General features: G+C 50.8%; 1 protein-coding gene and 1 long non-coding RNA gene across 14 annotated transcripts; one reads left to right on the forward strand and one right to left on the reverse strand.

Moving 5' to 3' along the window:
* Positions 1 to 1,636: 1,636 nt before the first annotated feature.
* ARAP3 (ArfGAP with RhoGAP domain, ankyrin repeat and PH domain 3) lies at positions 1,637 to 27,076 on the reverse strand. Of its 13 annotated transcripts, none has more exons than XM_045039776.1 (34): positions 27,000 to 27,076; positions 26,304 to 26,393; positions 23,960 to 24,500; positions 23,782 to 23,843; positions 23,563 to 23,674; positions 19,294 to 19,494; positions 19,065 to 19,134; positions 18,672 to 18,792; positions 18,393 to 18,577; positions 18,197 to 18,303; positions 17,506 to 17,705; positions 17,322 to 17,407; positions 16,997 to 17,179; positions 16,704 to 16,839; positions 16,023 to 16,139; positions 15,437 to 15,584; positions 15,207 to 15,309; positions 12,933 to 13,152; positions 12,166 to 12,229; positions 11,753 to 11,916; positions 9,426 to 9,638; positions 9,037 to 9,142; positions 7,908 to 8,055; positions 7,539 to 7,607; positions 6,561 to 6,635; positions 6,348 to 6,462; positions 4,572 to 4,700; positions 4,353 to 4,486; positions 4,056 to 4,138; positions 3,924 to 3,959; positions 3,736 to 3,799; positions 3,500 to 3,637; positions 3,255 to 3,293; positions 1,637 to 2,675 (listed from the first exon to the last, which is right to left on the reverse strand). In XM_045039776.1, the coding sequence occupies exons 3-34, from the start codon at positions 24,481 to 24,483 to the stop codon at positions 2,193 to 2,195; spliced, it is 4,635 nt and encodes a 1,544-aa protein (XP_044895711.1). In that variant the 5' UTR covers positions 24,484 to 24,500; positions 26,304 to 26,393; positions 27,000 to 27,076; the 3' UTR covers positions 1,637 to 2,192. The 13 variants fall into 13 exon arrangements, with proteins under 13 accessions (XP_044895711.1, XP_019689189.2, XP_044895727.1 ...); XM_019833630.3 differs by having other exon boundaries at positions 23,960 to 24,633; XM_045039792.1 differs by having other exon boundaries at positions 23,960 to 24,468; positions 27,000 to 27,075.
* LOC109501079 lies at positions 6,461 to 8,656 on the forward strand. The gene is made up of 2 exons (XR_006586925.1): positions 6,461 to 6,689; positions 7,324 to 8,656. It is a non-coding gene; the product is annotated as an uncharacterized LOC109501079 (long non-coding RNA).

A 27,076-nucleotide genomic window follows, 5' to 3' on the forward strand; every position in this document is an offset into this window, starting at 1 on the left:
GAGTGGTGAGAAAATTGCCTGGAGCCGGGAAGAAACCAGTCCCAGAGGAAAACAGGTGTGTCTGGGGCCAATGGAAGCTAAATGGTACTTTTGAGTGGATATAAGCGGGGAGATGGATGTGGGGCCTTGCGTCCCAGAAGGCCCCTCTCACCGTTAGGGCCTACTTTTCAGGTTCTGCGCTGCAGTCCTGTGGCCCCAAATTCACATTTCCAACAGACCACTGACACCAGCACTTGTATATCTAATAGATACCTCAAATCTTTAAAACTGCTCCTTCTCCCTGACCCTTCCCAAGTTATCTTCCCCAGATAAAATACCAAAGGGCACCTCTTTCCATCCAGTTAGGAAAGTCTGAAACCCAGAGTCAGTCTGCCCTTTTCTCATACCCCCACATTCCATCCGTTAGCAAGTTCTATAGGTTCTATTTCTAAAAGATCTCTTATTGATCACCTTCGTTCAATTCCCAAAACCACCAGCCTAGTCCAAGCCCCATAATCAGTTTTCTGTCTAATACCTGGTCTTTCACTCTCTCCCCACCCCCAACTCCCTCCATAACCCATTGTTCACAAAATAGCCAGTGATTTATCTTTTTTAAAAAAAGAAAATGAGATCCTATCACTCTCTTCGTTAAAACTTCTCAGTTGCTTTAGAATAAAATCCAAACACCCTAGCATGGCCTGCAAGGCTGTGCATTATTGGGCCCCTGCCAATCTTTCCCCTTTCGGCCCATACACTTCTCTGGCTCCCCACTCACTGTGCTTCAGCAACTCCAGCCTCCTTGCTGTTTCCCCAGCAGGCCAAGTCTTCCCATTGCAAAGCCTTCATGCCTGCTGGTTTCCCTCTCCTTCTGGAGTGCTCCTTCTTCCAGTACTCCACATGTCTGGCTTCTTTATTTTTTATTTATTAAAAACATTTTTTTTAAGTTTTTTTTATTTATTTTGAGAGAGAGAGAACAGGGGAGGGGCAGAGAAAGAGGGAGAGAAAATATCCCAGACTCTGTGCAGTCAGAGCAGAGCCCTATGTGGGGCTTGAACTCACCAACTGTGAGATTGTGACCTGAGCCAAAATCAAGAGTTGGACACTTAACCAACTGAGCCACCCAGCATCTCTTTATTTTTTAAGTTTTTTAATTAAGCAATCTCTACACCCAACATGGGGCTCACACTCATGACCCTGAGATCAAGAGTTGCATGCTTTTTTGACTGAGCCAGCCAGGTGCCACCAAATCAAGTCCCATTAGTTTTTGTTTGTTTGTTTGTTTGTTTTGTTCTTTAAGTACACTCTATGCCCAGCATGGGTTTGAACTCACAACCCTGAGATTAATCTGAAGTACTCTACTGACTGAGCCAGTCAGGCACCCCTATCTGGCTTCTTTAAGTTTCAGCTCATCACAGAGGCCTTCCCCATCCTCCCAGCCTAAGGGCCATCTCCACAAACACATCACTTTAGGTTTAATTTCTTCACATCACTGAATTAGTTTGTGTATTTAATGTTTTCTATTCCTCTACACTGGAAGCTCCATAAAAGCAGGACCCATCTGTTCTGTTCACACTGAATACCTAACACCCAGTTAGGTGCTCAGTACATATTTGTTGAATGAATGAATGAATGAATGAATGAATGAATGAAGCATCAGTAGCCTTTGGTTCCAAGGTTTATTAACAATGACACATCTTTTTTGGCTCCTCTTTACCCCAACTCTCAACCCCAATCAATCTCCCGACTCTAGGTCTTCAATGTAATTCCCAAATGTAGGAGGTGGGGTAGGATAGACTTGGAAATCATTCAGCTCTCTGGCTTCCAAATCCTTTTTTTTAATTTAATGCAGTAAAACCATTCTTTTCAAACCCAAAATGTCTCACAGGACACCTACATATCAAATATATAAGGAGTTGTCCTTGATGAGGAAAAATACGTGGGGCTTACTGCTCTAAGAAACAGTTTGATGTTCACTGTTCTCCTTATTTCAGTGACATCATGGTACATATAATGAGTGGAGGTTCAGTGAGGGCCACATTCTGACCCTCTCTGGGCAGGAGAGTCCAGAGCCCTGAGTCCTGTGGTCTTTCCACAGCACCACACTGGATTTTAGAGTCTTTCCATCCAGAGCAGAGGAGGCTCCCAGCAGTGTCTGCCATGGTGAGAACTTGGGTCTTCTGGTTACCTACCCCTTCAGACTTCTGGTCTTAGGGTCATGTGAGGGGCTGGCTGGAGGGTGAACTAGAAGAGGAAGGTTGGGTGGGGAAGCCAGGTGTCTGTGTCACAAGGCCATTGGGGCTCGGGGACTGAGGGCTGGAGGGCTGGGAGGGGCTGCCTAGGCCTATGGTGGTTTCTCCCTTCCTCAGGATGAGGCTGTTAAGCTCTTGGAGCAGCTGTTCCTCCAGGGACCCACGTGCCTGGGAGCTGCTCTTTGAAGGGGGGCCTGGAGGGAGCTCTGGTGGCCTTTCCTCTGGGCCTGGGGCACCTGCCTTGGGGAAAAAGGGTTGATCAAAGGACCTCTGGCTGGTGAGGGGCGTCTCAGGGTTGGCTGTCTGATCTCTCATGGTGGAGAAGGAGGTAGAGGTGTCCTTGGTCAGTTCAGGGAAGGCTCCCACTTCCTCATACACTGGCTCCTCATAGACAGGCTCCTCCAGTTCCTCTTGCTCCTCCACAGACCCCTGGGTTGACTTCATTGGCTGGATGGGAATGAGGTGGCATGAAGCAGGCACGGAGTTAGAGTTACTACATTATTAATCACTAACATTTATTGAGTTCTTCTTCTGGGCCAGATGCTCCAAAATACTTTGCATGTATGATACCAAAATAACTCTGTACAATGGGTTACACTGCAGGTGAGTGAACTGAGGCACAGAGGGATTAAGTAAGTTGCCCAAGATCACACAGTGAGTAAATGGAAGAACTAGGGCTTCAGCCCAGGTCTAACTCTAAAATGCATTCACTTAACCACTTTCCTTCTCTTTCTCAGATCTTATGACCACTTCCCTTTTCCTTGTCACATCCTACCGTCCTTTATTTTTCTGATTCCTTCTGGTCCCTCACTATACACTGTCCGTCTCCTTCTCTGTCTCTCTGTCTGTTTGCCTGTCTGTCTGTCTCTCTCTCTCTCTCTCTCTCTCTGTCACACACACACACACACACACACACACACACACTGATGGCCTGCATCAGAACAAATAGAGAGGGTACACCGGTTCAGGCAGCACAGAGGAACACACAGCTGATGGGCACACAGCTGAGACAGGCACAGTACTCACAAAGAACATGGACAGGGTCCTCCGGTTGTGAAGTCGCCGCTGGGCACAGGTGGGATGGGGGTGAGGAGAGGGAGAGACACAGAGACACAGTGAGGCCTGGCAACAGGAGGCAAGGGTGGGGAGTGGGGACACAAAGAAGGCAGAGGGGGGGCACTAGGATGACAGGCACACCACTCCCCTCCTGCAGTGTGGCAAGGACACAGGCAGGGATCAGGAGGGCACTGGAGCAGGCTGGGGGACCTCACCAAGGTCTGATTTGCAGAGAGGAGGGTGGCCCCACTGTCATCCCCTCTGATGGGCAGCAAAGGCATAGTGCCAAACTTCTGACGGGCGAGGTCAGAGGAGGAATGGCGTCGTAAGACCACTGGCTGCTGGTCATCGTGCTGGAGGGAAGTGAAGAATTGGCACAATGGGTATGGGTGGTACTGAAGACTAGAGCTGGGACCTCCGACCTAGCCCTCAGCTTTCTCCTTCCCCTCACCTGGGCTTTGAGGATGCTGGTGGTCCAATCCCACATCTCATCCTCATCACTGCAGGACAGGTAGCTGGGGGTGATCAGAGGGAAATGAGCTGGAGAGGAGGGATTGTAGCTCTAAGGATGGAGGATAGGGAGGGGTTGGACAGGGTGCAGGGCTAGGCTAGAGAAGAGCCAGGCTGGGAGGTACTCACAGGTGCATCTTCTCCAGTATCAATGTGAAGCCCCACCTAGGAGGCAAAGGAGAACAGAGACGGGTGATTAGAAAGGCCAGAAAGGTGATGGCAGGAAGGCCCTAGAAATGTGGGCTGGGGAAGGACACTCACGGTGTTGGAGGCTTTAACTTCTTTCGGATGCCCAGGTAGACCTTGGAACCTTCCAAAGGCCACTCTCGTTCTGGTTTAGAGCTCTGAGAACAAGAGGGCAGTCAGTGAGGTCAAAAGGTGAGAGAAGGATCACAGTCATTTGGGTCAAGAAGTCATGGAAACACTGGGGTTATGCAGTCACAGGGTCACAGAGGTCAAAGGACCAGGGCAGCAATGAGATTGATAAGCACATGATTTGTGGAGTGAGAGGCTTGATGTAGTCACAGCTCCTCCCACAGGGCTGCCAGCCTCCCTCACCTTCTTTTCCTTGAGCAGCAGCAAGCACCGACCACGCAGCAGAAAGAACCTCTCCTGGAAGCGGTTTCCCAGTAAGCGGGGTGGCTCCTCCCTACATCGCAACAGACCCACCCTTGGGCTCTCGCGGCGGATACCTGGGCACAAACGGGCAATGCTGGGTGGAAGGTCCTGGGGGAGAGGCCTGGGGATGGGGATGCTGGACTGAAGAGGGAGGTTCACCTGTGAATAGGCAGCCGGCCTGGGCCAGGGAGACTTTTCTCAAGAGCAAGGAGGCTGAGCAGGGCTCTGGGAGCTGGCACCATTGAAGGGCCTGCTCTAGGACCCTTTCCTTGGGGTGCAGGGGCCGCTCTAAGGAAGGGGTAAAGTGGGAGTGAAAATCAACCAGAATATCCGTCCACAGCCTGGAGCCCCCAACTCCTTTCCCACGAGTCACATTCATTTATCCAATCCGCCACCCAGCCACAAGTATTTATTTTAGCACCGACTCTGTGCCAGGCACTGTGCTGGCCCTGGGGATACAGTGATGAGCACGAAACACAAAGCCCACAGCACAGTGAGGGAGCAGACCTTAAGTCTGCCTTAAGTCAACCAAAGAATTGCAGACAATTAGTGCTTTGAAAGAAACAATAAGAAGCTGAGAGGAAGGCAGCCACTGGGACGGGGTAATGCCCAGGAAAGGCCATTCAAATTTTTAAATGTTTTTTAACATTTACTTATTTTTTTTCAGAGACACATAGAGACAGAGCGTGAGTGGGGTAGGGGCAGAGAGGGAGACACAGAATCTGAAGCAGGTTCCAGGCTCCAAGGTGTCAGCACAGAGCCCGACGAGGGGCTCGAACTCATGAACCATGAGATCATGACTTGAGCTGACGTCAGACACTTAACTGGCAAGGCCTTTCAAAAAGGGGGCATTTGAGGATGAGACTGAGGCCAGAAGGGGTGGGAAGAACAAGCCATGCTAAGATCAGGGGAAGAAAATTGCAGGCATGACAAAATGCAGGAATAAAGGCCCTGAGTCAAGAAAGATGTGTTTGAAGAACAGCTAGCATGGCTGAAGCCCAGAGAATGAGTTATGTGAGATGAAGTCCAAGAAATAAGCAAGGTCCAGACGCTCAGGGATTGTGGGCCATAATAAGGAATTTGAATTTTATTTTAAGTCCAGTGGAAAGCCATCGGAAGGTAATGGCATGACGTGATTTACGCTTGCAATGCGTGTTGACTGCTGGAAAATGGATCATCGGGAGGCAAGAAGGGAACACTAGCCAGCTATTCCCTTTCTGGGGCTTTACATTTTAGTGGTTAATGTTGGGAGAAGAAAGATAGCAGTGACCTCATCTTGGGTGGTGGTAATGGTGGAGATGGAGAGAAGTGACAGATTGTAATAGAATCAACAAGACTAGGTGGTTGGGTTAGGTGTGAAGTTGAAGGAAAGGGAAGACTCCCAGCCTTGATAACTGAGTTAGGGAAAACTGGGAAATAGCTGGGGCTTTTTGTTAGGTGAAGGGGTCTGGAAACTGAGTTGAGTCTTGCACATTTTAAATTAGAGATGCTTATGAGACGTACAAGTGGAGGTGTGCAGTAGACAGTTGAATATGTGAGTCTGGAGCTCAGAGGAAAGATCTGGGCCAGAAATAAAAATTTGGGTGTCAGCTTTTTAATGGCACTTAAAGCCACTGGAATGGATGAGGCATCCAAGGAAGAATGTAGATAGAGAAAGGAAAAGGGTCCGGGTTGAATACTGGGTTCCTCCAACATTTGGAATCTAGGCAAAGGAGGAAGAAAAGCCTTCTTTGATGCAGAAGGGAAACCTAGGGTTTGTGGGGTCCACAAAAGCCAAGAGAGAAGAGAGTATTGAGAAAGAGGGAGTGGTCAACAGTGTAGAATGTCCCCTCACATGCACAAGGACAATGTCCACTATATTTGGTAAAAGAAGGCACTGGTGACTTTGATCTCCCCCCATCACATGTGCATCCACACACACATGGTCATGCTCACCAAGTTCCCCGTGCTCACGAATTTCAAACGTCACCCATAAGTCCATCCCAGCATCTGTCCCCCGCATCTCCAATACCTGGTTAGTCAGCTCCTCAGCAGTCAGTGTCGGAGACACCTGGGGTCATGGCAAGAGCAGGGGACCCATGCTGGTCAGTTCACTGACCCTGCTTCCCCCAATCCTTCCATCTCCCCACCTGTCCCCTTAGGACTGACCTTCAGGGTAACACAGTTGTCTGGGAGCTGCTGTTCTATATAAACCTCCATGATGAGGTCTCCAGCCTGGGACAGCTGAGGGGACGGGTACAGTATTTAGGAGGACACAAGAGAATCCAAAATATCAAGGTCAGAGGACTCCTTATGTTGCCTCATAAGCACTTCCCCTCACAAAAGTCTCCTCCTACCCCTCATCCCCAATGTGGCTCAGGCCCTTATAACGGAGGACCCCAGGAGTGGCAGAACCACATCTTCAGGCTGCATGGGTATTTCCCAAGGCAGTACAACATATGGAAAGACAAGTTTAGAGTCAGACTCTCTGGGTTACATCTCTGGCACTCGCTACAGTATGACTTTGAATAAGTGACCCTCAAGGCCTTCTTTTTTATAACTATTTTTTTAATGTCTATTTATTTTGAGAGAGAGACAGAGCAGGGGAGGGGCAGAGAGAGAAAGAATCCCAAGCAGGCTCTGCGCCATCAGTGCAGAGCTCAACGCGGGCTGAAACTCACTAACAGCCAGCTCATGACCTGAGCTGAAACTGAGTCAGATGCTCAACCAACTGAGCCACCCAGGTGCCCCGCTCTGTTTCTTTATTTGAAAAAATAGGACTGTACACCTCATGGAGTTGTGTGATGTTAAAGTGAGATCATAGGGTTTAGAATATAAGTCCTCTGCTGTTTGTTATCCTATTTATTACTATTATTCTCAGCACTTGGTCTAACTTAGCTAACTCTTCCTTGGATCTTTTTTTTACATGCAGAACTGAAGTACTCGCCACCATTGTGTAATGAAGAATCCTCATGGTGGAATAAGTGGAGTAAATCCTAAACCAAACCCCTCTCCCCAAAGCACTCCCCTCCTTGGTTTCCCCCTTTCTCTGAAAGCTGACGGCCAATGTCCAGCAGCAGAAGGCCACCCTCCTGTCTTGATATCCCCTCCTGGCCCACTCAGGAGTCTAAGGTCAGGACAAGTTACCTGTACATCCTTCCAGGTGGTGATAAGACTGACTTCCAAGTCAATCTGAGCTACCTGGTCAGAGTCAATCTGTGGAAGAGTCAAAAAGAAGTGTGTATTGTGGAGGTGGGGGTAGTGCTAGGAAATGAGGGAAGAAGGGAGAGATGTACAAGACTAGAGGGTCTATATGAGAGCATTAGAGGCCAGAAGAGCTAAGAACTAATGGGGCATGGGCATTTGGAGTGACTTTATGGGATAGAGGGGCCCAGGGCTCTGGAAGGTGATTCCCGATGCAGAGGGCTTTCAGAGGTCTGGGCTGGGGTCCTGTTGGGGAGAGCAAGATCTAGAATCCAGGAAGAGGGACTATAGTCAGGGGTTGAGAGAGCTTACATTAAAGACAGAGATGTAGCCATCGATGAGTTCCTGCAGCACCCGCACCTCATGTTCCCCCCGCCCATCTGTCTGGAACACACTAGGTGCAAACAGCAGGGCCAGGTTCCGCGTGCACATTTGGTTTATAGCAGCACACTTTTGTACCCTGCAGAAGGGCGTGACACAGGTCACAAGGGATGCATCTTGTGCTCACCTGTTGGTCAATGCATCCATTCATTCAGCAAATACTTATTGAGTTCCTACAGTATGCCAGGCCCTGGGCTAAGCATTTGGGATACAGCTGTAAGACACAATACTGGCCTCAAGGAGCTCCCAGTCTAGGGGAGAGACAGATAACGAATGGGTGATTATAAATATTGTAAGAGGCAGCACACTTTTATGTAAAGGGACAGACAGTAAATATTTTAGGCTTGCAGGCCATACGTTCCCTGTTGCAATTCCTCAGTTCTACTGTTGTAGTATGAGAAGAGTTATAGACAATATAAAAGTGAATGGGTGTGGCTTTACACTTCATGGACAAAACTTCATCTAGAAATACAGGCAACAGGTTGGATTCGGCCCATGGGCCATAGTTGGCCCATCCCTGTGATATAATCAGTACAATACAGCCAGTGTTCACCTTAGAATCGTTTAAAGTCCCGTCTCCCCAAGAGACTGGTCAAGATAGATCTGCAACTTACTCTTCTTTGTGTCTCCTACATCTAACCCTTTGTGTGTCATAGAATAATAAAGCAAAATAATATTGATTGCTTACCGTTTTTGAATTCTTACTACATACATGCCAGGTGCTATAGTTAGGATTTTGGAAGGATTATTTCCTTCAACTCTCATGACCTAGGAGGTGGATACTATTCGTTAACACCATCTTCCTTTTACAAACGAGGAAACTGAGGCTCAGAGAGTACAAATAACACCCAAGGTGACACACTAGAATGGTGGAAAACTAGAGTAAAGCTTAGGTCTGCCTGACCTCAAAGTCCACACTCTGAACCTTTGTGCTCTGACGCTTTCACTTAGCAATTGTTGACAGGATGAATGAATGAATGAATGAATGAATGAATGTGGGGGGCAGGTAGAGCTGATAAAGGGTCAATGAGGAGCCTGCGGGGGTCCTGGCCATACTGACCGATAGAGATGCCCAATGAGGGTAGCCAGCGTGCGGCGGTTAACCTGTGGCAGGCAGCCAATCACTTCTTTGTACTTCTCCAGGCGCTGATTCTTCTGTGGTAACTCTGGGATGGAAAGGGGAAGGGGTGGAGATGATCTGGGAAGGGAACGTGGAGGGATTTTTGAAGAAACAAACCTAGGGTGGATGTGCCTCTGCCCCCTTCCCACCTTGACCTAAGCTGAGTCCTTGAGTGATCCTGAGGGGTGGGGAGGAAGTACTGGGGAGGATGGCTGCCCAATCCCACAAAACAGCCTCAGGGATTCAAGGGGGTGTGTGTGTGGGGGGGGGTGGAGTTCCTGGTTGTCCCTTGGCTATCTGTGAAGAGTTTTTAGGGACCTTGGGAGTACCAGCAGCCTCCCTCCAGCGGGGCAACAACCGTGCACAGGTCACAGGGTCATCGAGCTCTCGAAAGAAGCGTTTTAGCGTATCGGTGACATCCTCCACGAAGTGCTCCCCTGGCCGGAGCTTCACTGACCGGGCATCCCGCCGGAACTCAGCAAGGAGCCGAAGGCTACGGGCGCGGGCACCCCCTTTCCGGTATATGCCCTCCAGCTGGAGCCCTGAGAACAGCCAGCATCTCTGCTCACCACTGCCCAAGACCCACCCACCCACCTGGTATCCAGTATCTGTGACCTACCCCCACCACCCCCCCTGACATGCTGTAGGGCTATTGGGGTAAATGGGCCAGAGAGGAGGAAGTCTGCCTCCATGGTCTTGACTCTCAAGACCCTGCTCAAGTACTCCTGCTCAGAAGGTCCTTCCCTAACCATGATATTACACAGAGTCCCCATCACTCACTATTTTGGTTTTGAAATAGCACTTTCAAATCATATTACAGTCAATCCTCACTATTCAGATTCAATATTGTGAATTTATCTACTTGCTAAAATTTATTTGAAACTCCCAAACCAGTGCTTGTGGCACTTTCCCAGTCATTTGTGAACATGCGCAGAGCAGAGATGAATTTGGGTTGCCTATTGGACACATTCCCAGCTAAGCTCTCATATGGTAAACAAGTGTAGTCTTCATGGTATATATAGAACCACATTTTTTCATTCTTGTGCTTTTTTTCTTTGGGTAGTTTCACTATTTGAAATGGCCCCCAAGTGAAGTGCTAAAGTGCTGTCTAGTGTTCCTGAGTACAAGAAGGCTGTGATGTGCCTTATGGAGAAAATATGTGTGTCAGATAGGCTTTCCTTATGCATGAGTTACAGTGCTGCTGGCTGTGAATTCAAAGTTAACAGATCACAAATACATATTAAAGCAAGTATCTTTAAACAGAAACACACTTAAAGTTACATATTGATGGATCAGTTGATGAGAATGTGACCAGAGCTTCCCAGGAACCCAACCCTGTATTTCCACTGGGGCAACCATTTAGTATTCATTCATTCAATGTTTGCAATAACTTCATAGAACAAAACTACCATGAATAATGAGAACTGACTGTATTTTTCTTACTTATTACCCAGTTCTCCCACTAGTCTCTGAGCATCATAGAACTTTCCCTTTTCACCACTATATGTCCAGTGTCTGGCAAATGGGAGCAGCTCAGTAAACATCTGCTGAATGAAGAGCGGCAGTCCAGGAACTGTGGAGGAGTGGGTATGGGCACCCATGCTCTTTCTCCAGGGCTTTCACTGGACTGCTGACTTAATCCCTCCTTTGAACATGAGGAAGACTGAGAACAGGATGGGATCTAGTGAGCAGGCAAAGTCAGTGCATGAGGCTACTACCAAAGTGTGGAGAATGTCATTAGCCACTCACTATCCATTGTCAATGTTGTAAGCACAACTATTTGTAGTTAATGGATGTGCCTTTCCCCCCTTTATTGCCTTCCTTAGTTTTCCATGAAGTTTCCTTCTCAAGAGTCCTGCCTTCTAGGGGCACCTGGGTGGCTCAGTCAGTTAAGTGTCCGACCTTGCCTCAGGTCATGATCTCATGGTTCATGGGTTCGAGCCCAAATTGAATTGAAGCAGAATCTGAGCCTGCTTCAGATTCTGTCTCTCTCCATCTCTGCCCCTCCCCCACTCATGTTCTGTCTCTCTCATCAAAAATAAATAAACGTTAAAAAAATTAAAAAAAAAAAAAGAGTCCTGCCTTCTAAAGGGGGTTCGTCAAGGAGCTAGATTCTACTTGGTGCCTCCTTGGGCTGGAGAATAAAGCAGAGGCCAAAAGTCACAGAGAATTCTGGGAGCCACTCGCACAGCTGAGCCTTTATGCCTGGAAAAACTCCCACACAGAATAAATCTGCTCAGACCTTCAAGGATTTTGCTGCACAGCTTGGCTCTTGCCTTACAGCTGCCCCCTCTTTGTTCTTTATGGCTCTCCATCTCCAGTCACATTTCAGTGCTGCTCTGCTCCCCTTCCACGCCCACGGCCCACTAACAGCTACCTTGGAACACTTACTACCTGCCAGATGCTGTGCTAAATGCTTTACATATGTTCTCTTACTATCACAACTATCCTAGAAAACGAGGACTGTTAGTAGCCCCATTCTACCAATGGGGGAACTGAGGCTCAGAAAGGTAAAGAAGCTTGCCAAGGATCATACAGCAGGTTGTTGTTAGGCTGCAATCTCTGGAGGCAAAGCTTCTGTAGGCAGATCACAACTTCTGGCTGTTCCTATGTCCCCCATCCCCTACTGGCTCAGTATTGGCCAGTACCCACTCACCATGCTGGGTGACAAAACTGATGCAGGCATCCACGATGATGGGGATGTCACCCCGGCTCATCTGCTGCTCTTGCAGCCCTGTGCCGCCCCCGCCAGCGGCCCCCTCAATGGCCGTGGTCCATGCTGAGAAATCCAGCCGGCCCTCCCCCTGCAGATACAGGGTCCTGAGACCCAAGAGGCCTGAGTCAGAGCCAGCTCCTGAGGGTCCTTTAAACTAAGAGGCCCATGATTACAAGGCCCAGCCTTCCAAGAACCACCAGCAGGGGGCAGCAAAATTCAACCCAGATAGAGCCCCTGAACTAGGCAATGTAATTTGAGGAAGTGGGTAGTGGTCCAGCAGACCAGGGTGGAGGGCAGAGCAGGGCGGGCTCTAGAAAGAGGGATCCAGGGTCAAGGATAAGGGCAACACTTACCTTCCTGTTTCCACCAGGACCAAATGCTCCTTCTTGTCTGGGGTGTCAGCTGCTGAAACCACACCTGGGAGGAGAACCATGAGACAGTATCATGACTGTCTTCATCATAGTGACTAATATTTACTAAGTATTTAAGGTATGTAGGTGCCAGACTAGGAGCCCTACAAACAATGCTGTATTAAATCCTGTAAGTTACATACTATTATCCCCATTTTACAGGTGACACATTAATGCTCAGAGAGGTTAAGCTGCTTGTCTCATTACTTGTTATAAAATGGCAAAGCTGAGCTGGAACTCAGGTCTCTTGTCTCCAAAGCCCTCTGATATTATCCCATACTGTTCTCTTTGAGGAAGTGAGAATACCCAGTCCCCTCTCCCAGTCTCCAACCAGCAAATGATTCCAAATAACAGTAACAGTAACAGTAACATTTATAACATGTAACATTTATTAAACACCTATAAGATAGGTCCTACCAGGCTCTGTGATAAGTGTTTTACATGCATTGCCTTATTTGAAACTACAACTGTTTCATTGTGCCTACTGTAAAGAGGAGGAAACTAAGGCACAGAAATGTTAAGCAACCCGTCCAAGATCACACAGCTAGAAAGTGACAGAGGTGGAGGTCTGTATCTGGGCAGTCTGACTCCAAAGCTTGTGCCTGAATACACTATGTTCTGCTGTTTCCCCTAGGGATCCCCAAATAGATGAAGGTCCACTCTCCCTTACCCCATGGCCACCTTTCATCCCTGTCCCCGCCCCTGCTCACTGATTTCCTGGAGCCGCCGCAGATGCACCATGTCCTCAGGGGCTGGAGAGCCAGGGCCCGGTGCTGGACACAGGAAGAGGTGGTCACCACGAAGAAGTCCAAACCCTGACAGCCAGAGGCCAGGGGCCAGGGCTGAATGGGTGGGAGAGCGTAGCCACAGGCGGCCCAGCCGCAGCAGCCCAGGGCCCAGCAGCTGGTGACAGCTCAGCGGGGAGAACCACTGTGAGTCAAGAGGAAGACATGGGGAACAAGGAAGATGGGGAAAGAGATAACAGGTGGAGAGAAATAAGAGTGAGAAGGATGGGAAAGACACGAAGAGAGAGCAGAAGAAAGACCGGAATGAAAAGCGATGGGGAGAGAACAAAAGAAAGATACAAGAACACAGGAGATGGATGGAGAAAGACAGGAAAGAAATTCAGTTCAATTTAATTTGCTCCAGCCAACACAGAGAAGATATTCTGTGTGGCAGCCTTATGCCCTTAAATGTAAGGGTAAGGGATGTAAGGGATGTAAGGGTAAGAAAGAATGGGCAGACAAAATGCTCCAAGTGAAGAGTCACGATGCCCTGGGAAATCCCACCACCCTAAGGGGTCAGGGGAGGATTCGTGAAGAAATAAATGTTGGAGATGGTCTGCAAAATGGTGCTTCTCCAGCTACCTGTGGTGATGAAACAAGGAGTTCTTTTCTTTTTTTTTGTTCAAAATTCCAATCTGTTACTAATAGTACTTTTGTAAAAAACAATAAAAAATGAACTACTACAAAAGTAAACTGAAAAAAGAAATACACAATATAAGCCCTCCCTTTTAAAAAGTAGATTCTAGGGGCGCCTGGGTGGCGCAGTCGGTTAAGCGTCCGACTTCAGCCAGGTCACGATCTCGCGGTCCGCGAGTTCGAGCCCCGTGTCAGGCTCTGGGCTGATGGCTCAGAGCCTGGAGCCTGTTTCCGATTCTGTGTCTCCCTCTCTCTCTGCCCCTCCCCTGTTCATGCTCTGTCTCTCTCTGTCCCAAAAATAAATAAACGTTGAAAAAAAAATTTAAAAAAAATAAAAAATAAAAAGTAGATTCTACACATAAAATCACTCTGTGACATTCCGATGAATGTTTGAGCATTTCCCACAGAGGAGTGTCACATCCTGCAGGGCTGACCTGGTGAGGCCAGAAGGAGGCCCTTGGACTTTGGTAATGGGAAGTCACTAACCACCCCCGCAGAGTAGCAGCTCATAAGTCTGGCAGAGGAGGGCAGCCATCAGGGTTAAGGAGGAAGGGCATGCTTGCTAGGGCACACGACTATTCTGAGGGGTTGTCAGGAGGGCACCAGGGTGATAAGAAGCTGAAGGTGGAGCAGGACTGAGGGAAAAAACGGTTAAGGACGGGAGCGATTGGAGCAGTGGGCATCGTCATCACCATTACTATTTCAACACCCACAGATGGAGGGCCTGCTGTGTGCCAAGCAGCGCAGGTCTCACATGTCACTTAATCCTCAACGCCAAGGGGAGCATCTTTTAGACCCACTCTATCTGTATGGAAAAGCTCACAAGGCTGAGATCAGATCCCAGGATATCTGACTTTAGGGCCCGAACTTTTTTTTTTAATATTCATTTATTTTTGAAAGAGCGCAAGTTGGGGAGGGGCAGAGAGAGGGAGACAGAGGGTCCAAAGGGGGCTCTGCACTGACAGCAGCGAGCTCAATGTGAGGCTCAAACTCATGAATGGAGACAGATCATGACCCAAGCCAAAGTCAATGCTCAACTGACTGAGCCACCCACGAACCCCTAGGGCCCGAACTTTTAATTGCAGGGAGAGGGTGCAGGACAGAGAGACCAGCTTGCCTGGGAATGGAGACGCTGGGTCTCATAAAGGCAGCCTCACCTGTGCACTGGGAGAACTTGGGGAAGGGGGAAGTGGGAGTTAGAGGCAGCCGTTCCTTGGGAAGAAGGCCTGCGCAATGAGGTTCAAGCCATGAGCTTTGGAGACCAAGGCCTGTTTTCAATCCTGGGCTCTGCTGCCTCCTAGCTCTGTGACCTTGATCAAGTGACTTCATAACCTGTGTAACTCTGTTTCCCTGTATGTGAAATACTGATAATCCTTTCCTCTCAGGGTTGTTGTGAAAGTTAAATGAGCTATTGAGTGGGCAGTGCCTAACACTGGTCCTAGCACAGCTGTTAATGAAGGTGGATGTGGTAGGGGTGGCTGTAGGAACAGGAGAGGGCAGGATGGGGACAGCTGGGGACAGGGAAACCATGGGCTGTTAGGGAGGAGGTCTCGGCTGGCTCACCTTGCCCACAGCACTGGTCCAGGCCTCCAGACTGTCAGCTCCATCTGTGCCAAAATGCTGGATCCTCCCCCCAGTGAGGATGAGCTCAAAGGAAAAGGGGAATCTAGAAAGAAAGTGAGGTTAAGGAGGAGAATGGGGACCAAGAGGGGCTGGCAGGCTCAGGATCACAAAGGGCAAAGGGGGAGTGCAGGGAGCATGGGGTGTAGTTACCTGTCAAGGGGTGTGGTTACCTGTCAAGGTCACTTGGGTCAGTGGGTGGGGGACTCACACCCAGACATACAACATCTTGGGGCTGGATGAGGCTGAGGGGTTCAGGGCTGCTTTCTGACACAAACATTTCCAGAGCTGCTCTCAGCACGCACCACATTCGGGGGGGAGCTAAGGGGGAGGCTGATGGTCAGCAGGCAGAAGATGTCTGTCTCTACCGTCATAATTCCCATTTCCCATACTTATTCTTTCTCTGCCAAACCCTCTGCCTGTGTATGATCTCACGTAATCTTTACAACAACACTATGAGGTGGGTATCATCTTCAGTCCTCTTTGCAGGTAGGGAAACTGAGGCCCAGAGTTTGAGTAGTTTGCCCAAGTCACATTAGTAGGAAGTAGCAGAGCTGGGATTTGGCCCAGGCAGTCTGACTTCACAGCACACGCTCTCATCTATCACCCAGTGCTGCCACCAGGCATGGTCCCTCTCTTACTCCCAGCACCTAGTCCACTCCAGGGTGTGGCCCTACTTGCCCTTCCCACCCCTCTGCGGTACACCTTGCTCATCCCAGTTTCTGCCCCATCTCCCCCCACCCTCGGCTCGCCTCTCACCATCCCGGCCCCTGCGAGGAGGTGGGGGTCCAGCTTTGTTGCTGATGGGACCACAGTACAGGAAGCTGCTGTAAGTGGCAGGTACCACCACCTCATTGTACACGCCAGGGGAAGGGTCTGCAAGGGGAAGGAGAAGTGGTCAGTTCAGTGCAGTGCAATGGGATGGCCTGAGTCATCAGGAAAAGGATCAGACTGAGGAAGACAGTGGGACCCAACTCCACTGGCAGCATGGCCAAGTCGAGCCCAGTGGGGCTGGATCCCTTACTACCCAGATTAGTAAAGATGGTAGTAGGAAGCAAGACACCAGCCCTTGGCCACTGCCTCTCCCAACCAGCCATCCATTCACCCAGTCAGCCCAGGAGAGAAGCATCATTAGATGACCGTTTCTTTGATCAGACTTCCCCAGGGAGATGAGATCTCCTTTATGGGTTGACCTTGTCAGGGGTTCACCAGCACTAACACCTCAAACATCCAGATCCATTCCAGGCAGTGGCTGCCATTGATCATTTCATGACTTCAGGATATAGGACCCAGAGGATCTAGAAGGTTGGGAAACTACCCAAACTGGGCCATTGTGATGGAATGAGTAAAAGGGTACACGGGGCTCCCTGGAACAATCAAGGCATGGGTCAGGGTTGAGAATTCTTAGGGGATGAGAAAGGAGGTCCTTCTGAGGATTACCTGGGAGCAGGAGACCAGAGAAGCTGCCATCAGGTGCTGAGGGGGACCAGGACTCCTCGCCCTCAGAGGCCTCAACACAGAGGAGCTGGGTCATGTTCTTCAGCAGGTTGGGTCCTGTCACAGCTGCACACAGTGCCTACAGAAGGGGAAGGGCCTCTGTCAGCCCCAAGACCCAACCTGACAGTGTGGGGACAGTCCTCCAGTCATCAGAAACAGCCCCAACCCCACGCCAAGTCTAGGCATTTCAACTCAGAGACTGCCCTCCTCCATCAGCCCCAACCTGTCCCTCCTACCTGGAGAAGCTGGCCATGATCTAGATACTGAGGGTGGGGCTTCCGGAAGAGACCCAGTCGGTACTTCCGGGAAATGAACTCTCCCCGGGGGCCAGGGCTTGTATCTGGATGCAGCCCCTCACCTGGGGGTAATGCCCCTGCCCAGAAGCGGTTGGCACGATCATTTCCCAGGACAATGAACAACTGTAGGATGACAAAGGGCAGAGGCAACTGACAGGAACTTGAGTCGTCAGACATTTCAATCCTGCCCTCAAGCTGGGCCCACAGCCTTTTATGGATGCTTTTCTTCCATCTTCCCCACTTTTTCCCTCTTCAGACTCCTCACCTGTACTATCTCATTACTCCACACACTTGTGTCCAGCTTCAGGCTCTGTACTTTGGAGATCCCAGAACCCAGGGCCCGGTGCTGACCTGTTAGGGTATGAAGGGTATGTGGCATAGATACCCAGAATCTCCAGCCTCAGCCCCCGCTCCCTCTCCCTGTTTTAGCTAAAGGCCCCAGCCCTCACCTGCACACTGCTTGCAGATGACCACCCCCAGGTTGACAGCAGCCCAGTCTGGGCGGGAGGCGCCACAGTCCGCACAGTGCCGGTTTGCCCGATTGGACCAGATTTTCTCAGCCACCTCGTAGTCAGACAGGGTCTCGGTTACTGCTTCCTGCAGAGCGGCCGCCCAGCTCTGCCGAGCACCCCCAGACTCGGCTGTGAAGCTGAGGGGTGGACAGCCAGTCTGTGGGCATGGATACCCCCTCCTACCTGTCCCATCTCACTAGCCATTCCTGCAGGAAGCCCTGCAGGCCACTTCTGGGCCAGCCCAGACCCTCCTGAGACCTTGACCCTGATCACTGGAATTCCATCAGTGCACACCCACTGACATCCTACTGAAGAGGTCTCCAGTCCTCTACCTGCCCTGGGTCTCCTTCAAAAGTCTCTCCCCCAGGGGTGCCTGGGTGGCTCAGTCTGTTAAGTGTCTGTCTTTGCTCAGGTCATGACCTCCCTGTTTGTGGGTTCAAGAGTGCAGAGCCTGCTTGGGATTCTCTCTCTCTCTCTCTCTCTCTCTCTCTTTCTCTGCCCCTCCCCCCACTCACACTTTCTCTCCCTCCCCCCCCCCACCCTTTCTCTCTCTCTCTCAAAATAAATAATAAACTTAAAAAAAAAAAGTCTCTCCCCCATCCCTGCCTCCTGCCAGTCTGGGCCCCACCTGAAGCAGCGATGGGGCGTGAGCAGATCAAAACTGCGACTCTTGGTCTCCCTGACGCTGCATCCTTGCAGTTCAATGAAGCAGATCCCGATGCCGGAAGAAAAGGCCTGGTGGGATTGTGGGGGTTGGAACAGGTTCAATGAGGCACCAGAATGGGCTAGGCCAGGCTCCTTGGCCTCGGCCAGGCCCTTCTCACCTGCTCACTCTTGTACAGGGCAAGCTCTCCAGGGCTCAAAGCAGCAAAAACCTTGGCCTTGTGTCCACGAAGTTCTAGCATGCCTGTGCGGAGGGGTCGGGGTGGCTGAGGGGGCCGGGGATGGCCCAGGAGGCGCTGCTCCCTCAGGCAGGATTGCAGTGTGGAGCACCATGTGTCCCGCTGGGCTGGTGGGGGACAGAGAAGCAGGTTAGCCAGCAGCTGTGTGCTCACATGGCTTCCCTGCCCCCCACCCTGACACAGTAGGGCCCTGCTTCTCACCCTCGCTCTCTGTGCGAAACACAAACACCCTCTGGCCAGTGATGACCTGGAACTTGTTATCCTTGCTGCTGCGGGTCATCTCAATGGCAGTCAGAGGGATCACACCCTTGGGGAAGGGATCCTGGAGAGACAGCCCAGTGACCCAAAGGGACAGCAACTCAACCATGTGTGCTGACCCTGGGGCCAGCGCCAACTTTTAATGAGATCGGCATTCATTCCACAAGCAGTGGGGTACAGCTGCTAACCTAGCTACTTTAGATGCTGACATCAGTCGTGTGGTGACCGCCCCCCGCCCCCGACCTGGGCTTCCCATCTTCCAGTGCGAGCCTTTCTCAACCCTCCCCTTCCCTTTCTCTTTCCCTAGGCCCAACATAGCATCTCCCAGACCCCCACCTTATCATTGCCAAAGTACATCAGACTCCTGCCGTTGAACTGCACAAAGCGCCTCTGGAAAACGTAGTTTCTGGGGAAGGCAGGGGCCAAGATGAGTGAGTGGTGGAGGCTGTATCCTGAGGGTTCCTAGGGTCTGGGAGTACCTGGGACCCGACCCACCACCACCACCCAGCCTCCCTCTTCCCTCTTCTCCCTCCCTACCCTCCCTTTCCCTCCCCAGTAGCCCCACCCCTGAGGGGAGAGCTTGTCTAGCCAGCCGCTGAGCAGGGGCGTGGGGCGGTCTGCTGTGGATGAGAAGCTGGCATAGGGTGAAATGAGGTCATCATTCATCTCCATGTCCAGGGTGGGCAGTGAGAGGGTAGAATCTCCAGGCAGCTCAAGGCTAGCATAGCCAGCATCCTCCCGTGCTTCCAGATCCTGCCTGCTGAGCCTTATGTGGGGCAAGAGAGAACATATATTAGACCCAGGTCCCTAGACACCCCCACCCACAGCACTTCGTAGAATGTTTGGAAGGTACTGGATCACTTTTCAAACAGGGAAATGGGGATGTTGGGAACCCAAAAGATTATCATAGAGCCTTTTCCCTGAGCACACTTGGATTTTTTCCTGGAAAAATTTCAGTCCCTCTCCTTTGCCGTTAGTATTACTTGGTAGAAAAGTTGGGGAAAGGCTGTGTAGCTGGCTTTCTGCCACAGTTGCCGATAGCTAATCAATAAGTCTTTCTGGTTCTCTCTCCAAAAAGTGCTTGACTTTCTCTCCCTGGACCAAATTCCCATGAGTTCTCACCAGGGTGATATGAATTACCTAACTGGTCACTTGCTTCCACTCCTGCCCTCCCTTGGACCTCACTTTCCATCACTACCAGAGCACTCCTTTAAAAATGCAAATGACCCTCTCTCTGCTCCTCCCCTGCTCACGGTCTGTCTGTCTGTCTCTCTCTCAAAAATAAATAAACATTAAAAAAAAAAATAAAAAAAAAATGGGTGCCACATGGCTGGCTCAGTTGGTTAAGCGTCCAACTTCAGCTCCCGTCATGATCTCACAGTTTGTGAATTTGAGCCCCGCGTTGGGCTCTGTGCTGACAGCTCAGAGCCTGGAGCCTGCTTCAGATTCTGTGTCTCCCTCTCTCTCTGCTCCTCCCCCGTTCATGCTCTGTCTCTGTCTCTCTCTCAAAAATAAACATTAAAAAAAAATTTAATGCAAATGAGATCATTTCACTATCCTCCACCACCCCTTCCCTCAATGAAATCCTGCATAACTTCTCATTTGCAGTTGGGATAAATCCAAATCCCTTAACATGGGCTGTAAGACCTTGTACAATGAGACCCACACCCAATCCCCTGACCTCCTTTTATATCACCCTTGCCTTTGCTTACTACAGTTTAGCCACCTTCTCTTCCTCTTTCAGAGTCTTTGCACATGCTGTTCCTTCTGCCCAGAACATGCTTCCCTGGGCTGCTTTATCTCAGCCCTTAGGTCTTTGCTTATGCCATCTTCTCAGGAAGTCCTCTATTATTCTCTGTCACTTTCCAGGAGTCCTTAATGTCAGTAGCACAAAGTCACTTGGGAAACCTTAAAATACCAGTATATGGCCCCCATCCTAGACATTTAAGTTTGATCATCTGGGAGTGGGCTCATGAATGTTTATTTCTAAAAGTTCCCCAGTCTGGGTTGCCTGGGTAGCTCAGTTCGTTAAGTGTCTGACTTGGGCTCAGATCATGATCTCCATTTTGGTTCGTGAGTTGGAGCCCCACATAGGGATCTGTGCTGGTGGTGCAGAATCTGCTTGGGATTCTCTCTCTGCCCCTTCCCCACTTGTGTGCTCTCTCTCTCTCTCTCTCTCTCAAAATCAATAAACTAAAAAAAAAAAAAAAAAAAAAAGTTCCCCAGACTATAGTGCAGCTAAGGTTGAAAACCATTACTCTACCCTATTTGTTTCTTACTTAAGTGAGAAACACTTACTTAAATTGCTTACTTAAGCAATTAGATAAGAACCCCCACAAACTCCCAGTGCCTCATCTACCCAATTTCACACATTTTTTACATTCCTTCTGCTGCTGTCATAAACATCCCTGTCTGAAACCAGTCCCTCCTCTGTGCACCATCCTCTCACCTACACAAGGATGTTGCTCCAGACTGTCTCCCCTTCCTCTCCCCGACAGCAACGAATTCTCCCTCTCTACCACGTCCCTGCAATCCATCTATAAACATATATAACACTGCCTCCTACAAAAAACATTTCTTAACTCCACTTCCACTGTAACAACCACTCAACCCTGTGCTCTTCTTTGCAGAAAAATTTAAAAATGTCATCTGTACCTTCCAACTCCTTCCGTTATCTCTTGAGACCATTTTGATCTGGCTTTCACCTTTACCTCTTGTCAAGGTCCCCAGTGACCTCCATGTTGCCAATTCCAGAAGCCAATTCTCAGTCCTTGTCTTTCTTGACCTCCTGGCAGCATTTGAACTGTTGACCTCCCCCTCCTCCTGTCTTCACTTGGCTCCTATGACGTCACACTCTTCCGGTTTTCCTTCTCCTTTACTACTCATTTCTTTCTAGTCTGTTTTGCTGGTTATTCCTCTTCTCCCAAACCTCTTGATATTGGGGTATGTCAGGACTCTGATCTTGGTCCTCTGCTCTATCGACACTCACTCACAGCTATATACACCCATGTAGATGCTGTAAACTCACAAATTTAGATCTCCAGCTCAGACCTCTCCCCCAAACTCCAGACTTGTATATTCAATGGTCTATTTGTCATCTCTTCTTGGGCTTATAATATATACCTCAAATTCAGCACATCCAAAATGGAGCTCCCGATCTCCCCACCACCCCCTGCTTTGTGCAGTTTCCCCATGTCAGATCAGAGCAACTCCAGGAACTTTCAGTTGCTCAAACAGCACTGTCCAACAGAGGTCACTGTGCAAACCACATATGTAATTTTCAATTTTCTAGTAGCCACATTAAAAAATAAAAAGAGGGGCGCCTGGGTGGCGCAGTCGGTTAAGCATCCGACTTCAGCCAGGTCACGATCTCGCGGTCCGTGAGTTCGAGCCCCGTGTCAGGCTCTGGGCTGATGGCTCGGAGCCTGGAGCCTGTTTCCGATTCTGTGTCTCCCTCTCTCTCTGCCCCTCCCCCGTTCATGCTCTGTCTCTCTCTGTCCCAAAAATAAAATAAAAACATTGAAAAAAAAATTTAAAAAAAAATAAAAAGAAACAAGTAAAACTAATTATATTTTATTTAATCCCACATACCCAACATATTAACATTTTACTATGTCATCCATATAAAAAGTAAGATAATTTATGTCTACTTCTGTCATATTCATCCAGTACTGATTTTTTTTTCATGATTTTTTTTTCTTTCAAATTTGGTAGTTTTATAGTTACAGCACATCTTACTCCAGACTAGCCACATTTCATGTGTTCAGTAAGCACATGTGGCTAGTGGCTACCACACTGGACAGTGCAGCTCAGACTAAAATCTTTGAGGTCATTCTTGACTGCTCTTTTCTCTCACACCCCAAGTGTCAATGTCTCTCACATGACAGTTTGCCTTCAAAATATAACCCATATCCAACCACTTCTTGCCATCTCCACTACCATGACCTAGTCTGAGATGTCTCATCTAGATTACTGCAATAACCTCATATCTGGTCTCTCTACTTCTGCTTTTGCTCCTACTGACCATTCCCAACACAGCAACCAGAGGGATTCTTAAAAATGTATTCAAAACCCTTCCAGTGGCTTCCCACTTCACTTAGAGTCAAAGCGAAAGTCCCCACAAGGTCCTACCTGATCTGACTCTTTTTACCTCTCTGACATCATTTCCTCCCACTCTTCCTGCCCTGGCCACTATACCCCAGCCCCACTGGCCTTGTCACCACTCCTGGGTTTACCTGGAAGCCTCTATTCTAGCCACTCCCCCTGCCTGGGACACTTATCCCAGACACTGTCATGATTAACTCTCTCACACCCTTCATTTTGCTCAAGTGTCATTTGAAAACACTCTGGCAACTCTTAATGAAAAATTATAGCCCACTTCCCCTCACTCCATCCCAGCCTTCTTACCCTGCTCTTTTTTTCCCCATGGTGTTTAATACCTTTTAACATATGATGTAACTTATTTATTACACTTATTTTTATTTGACTCCCCACACGGACAAGGATTTCTGATCTATCCCAAATACCTACAACATCTGGGATGCAGTAGATGCTCAATAAAGATTTGTTAAATGAAAGCAAGAAAAGCATTTCTCCGTATTGTAAATTATATATCCATCTGTTTGTCTACTTGTTTCAGTTCCTGTCTGCCCTTGAGTCACAAGAGGCTCAAGGGGGGTACTGGGTCTGCCATAGTCCTTCTATATCTTGAGTACCTGGCTGGCACGCAGTGGACACTCAATACACACGTGACGAATAACTGGATCCATGGCCACCACCAGACTGCTCCTGAAGCTTCTCTCTTCCTGCCATCACCACCCTACTGACTACTCACCTGTGTTCAACCCGGTCCTGACAGACACCTCTGCCTTCTCTTCTGTCAGGTGGCCCTGGGACCCCCACGGGCTGGACACCATAGTACAGGCAGCCAGGGTCCATGATATGTACTGGCAGGGGGAGTAATGGGAGCGACAAGGAAGAGGAGGTCAGGTGGGAATGTCTGGGTCCTGAAGGGACCTGTCTCTCTCCCCCCAACCCATGATAACCCACCTACCTGTGCCTGTTGTGGGCCTGAGGGCAGGGGTGGGGGCAGCTGCCTGGGAGCTGTCTGGGGTCCTGAGGGAAAAGGTCTAGTGATCATTAAGGAAGAGAGGAGAGAGGAGAAACCCTCATGTCCTGCACCTTCTTGCCCCCACCCAGCACTGGATCCCAAGGAAGCCAGCCGCACTCACATGTCCTGGGCTGTCTGTGCCCCGCCTCTTAAGTCCAGGCCAAAGTAGATGGCATTTGGCATCATTTCCACAGTATTCAAGGCTGAAGTCTGCTCAGAGGAGGAGGTGGGGAGAGGAGGGGAACTTGGGCTGGACTCCGGGCTCCTGGACACTTCTGGTTTCCAGAGGGTTGGGCTCACTCCAGGTCTTTGGGTGGTGGTGGGGCCACTGAGTCCACCAAATACTGTCCTGGGCTTAGGCACAGGCTTGGGGGGCTGGGCTTGGGGGGCTAGGCTGGGGGATGGCTCCATGGCACTGTCCAACTGGGAATCCAGGGAGCCCTCTGCAGCACCTGCCTGCAGCAGGCGCAGAATGCGTTTCCGGTGACCTGTGGCGCTGACACCCAACTGCCTCAGCTCCTCGTGGCCCAGGCCCCGGGCTGCACCCGCTGTAGCCAGGCCATGCCTTCGGAACGTGTCTGCATACTGCTCCAGATGCACCGTGGCCAGCCACACAGCGATGTCCAGGTCCTGAGGGGCAGCCATGGGGGCTCAGGCCATTGCTGGGGGGAGCGGCAGGGTGAAGGAAGGGCTCAGGCTGAGATTCCCCCTCCCTGTCCCAAAGTCTGAGGCCTGGACAGGGGGTAGGCACCAGACTTGTCTTCCTCCAAAGAAAAGTGACCAGTGGCCGGCAATCTGGAGGAAGAGCCGTCCCAGAACATCAGAAAGGGCTTTCTTATTATAGAGGAATCTCTTCATTTGCAGATGAGGACACTGAGGCTCAGAGAAGGGAAGAGGCTTGCCCCAGGCTCACAACAAATTGGTGGAAGTGTTGGCCCCCATGCTCCTGACCACCCTAGGTCTGGATCAAAGCTCTGCCTCTGCTTTATTGCATTCAACCAAGTCAGCATGGGACAAGATGACAGAAGCCTGCGGGGGCAGGATGGAATGGGATGGTGGGAAGAGGGGCCTCATGATGTGGCCTAAGGTGGGTACAGGGGCAGCTGTGGCACAAGAGGAGGGAAGAGGTGGAGATTCCACCCCCCTGGTTTTCAGAACTGAGGTACAAGCTCGGCCATCCTAATCCTGGTCATTCCCAGTTCCTCCTCCCCTTCCACCTATTGTCTCTGTTCAGACTTCCTTCCTGTCCCTCCAGCCCTGGCCGCCCCCACATCCTGTCTGCCTTGGTCAGGCTGCCCAGAGAGCCCTAACTAGTTTCAGCAAGTGGGGTCCTGGCCGTGGAAACAGGCCGCCTGGGGAATGGGGATAGGGTGGAGAATTGGGCTGGAAAGAGGAGGGCCCAGAGGCCAGGGGTACTCCAGGGTCTTCACTCTCCACCAACCTGAAGCATGTTCACACACATGCATGCACACGTGAGCACCCTCCCTATAGCGACCCAAGAGTGTGAAATGACATCCCCCTACCTCTGCTTTCTCCAAATCTTCTTCCTCTGAGCTTTCCCTTTCCCTTTCCCATGCCTTTGGGCTCCAGTCTTTGAGGCTCTGTCCCGTTCTGCCATCCTGACCCTGACCCTGGTCTATTCTCTGGACCTGTCTCAGATTTTGTCTCCCTGGAGTTTTCTCTCTGCTTGTCCCTTTCTCTACCCCACTCTATCGGTCACTGCCTCTATCTAAATCCATCTTTGTTCCCCTCCCTCTTTTGCTCTGTCATTAAGCCTCTCCTTGCCTGAGTCTCCAATTTTAACTAGACCTTTAGGTGTATGTGACTCCAGATTTCTGTCTCTCTGCCTCTGCCTGTTAGGTTCTCACACACTTTCTCCCCATGGGGTCCTGACCAGGACTCCCTCTCGCCCCAGCATCAGTTCTGGCCTTTCTGCTTCTCCGCAGCTGGGCCCCCGTACCCAAGCTAGTTAGGGCCTGACTCAGAGCCCAGTTTCCCAGTGACTCAGATCCAGCCCGAGGGCACGGGACTGAGAACCCGGAGGTGCGCGGGGCAGGAGTGCCGGGGGCGGGCCGGGCAGCGCGGGGCAGCGCGGGCTGCGACGAAGGAGGGGGTTGAGGAGGGAGGGGGCAGAGGCCGGGCCACCGGAGGGAGGGGCGAGTCACGGCGGGGAGGGGGGCGGGGGAGGGCCGCCGGCGCGGACGGGGCCCTCGAGGAGGGGACGGGGAGGAGTCTGGGAAGCAGGGGCCCGTGGGCGCGGGGGTCCTCACCTCACTACGCGGTCGCCGTCCGCTCCCGGTGCCCGCCGCGCCGTCCGAGGCTCGGGTCGCGCAGCGCGGGCCCCGCCTCCCCTCAGCCCTCCCCCGACGGGCCCGGCCCCGCCCCGCCCCGCTGGCCGGTTCCCTCCGCTGGGCCCCGCCACTCCTTGTGCAAGCGCCGGCCTTCAAAAGGTTTGGGCTCCTTACCTAACCGCTGCGCTTATCTCGGGGCCTGGCCAACTCTGTCTTCCTAGGGGCCGAGAAAGGGACCGGAACAGGAGCGGGAGGTCAAGACTGCTTTAGAGAGAGGGACAAAGGGGTAAAGACCAGAATGGAGATGTGACAGAGGTAGAACCAGAGCGAAAAGGAGAGCGGCCTGGAGCACGGCTTCGCATCCCTTCTGCTGTTCCCTCCCCATCGTTCCAAAAGAGGAGGGAAAGAGGTGGGCCCTAAGCCCCCAGGGTGGCAGCCCCTGTCCCATGCCCAGCACCGTGGCTGGACCCTGGCACCCAGTTAGCGAGTGAAGGGAGGCTGGCATCCGGAAGTCACAGATAGCCACGGCCTTCCAAGCTGGGGACCCCTTCAGTAGCCCAGAGGTTTGACGTGAGGGAATAGGGGCCGATGCCTAGCAGAGGAGTCCCCATCTGCTTCTAACTCCCCAAGAGCCAGGCCTAGGTTTCTTCCCAGAGGTGAAGGTCAGCAAGGCAACATTCCTACTCCCATACCCCCCAACCCGGGTCTTGGGGCTGCCTTTTAGGGGATAAGCCTGGCGCCCTGCAAGCTCAGTGACCCAGCAAGAAGTCTTTTCTTGTTTAGGAGAAGCCCCTTCTCTTCATCCTCGTACTCCATTTTTTTTTTTTTTTGGTGAGGTGGGGGGCGGAGGTAGGGGAATGGGGGTGTTACCTGAGGAGAAATGGCTCCTCTCCTTTTTCCCAATCTTGCCTGGAGCCCTAGCCTTGAAGCCTGTCCCCCAGAGCCTG

This window comes from Felis catus, chromosome A1, assembly GCF_018350175.1.
Source record: "Felis catus isolate Fca126 chromosome A1, F.catus_Fca126_mat1.0, whole genome shotgun sequence".
NCBI lineage: Eukaryota > Metazoa > Chordata > Mammalia > Carnivora > Felidae > Felis > Felis catus.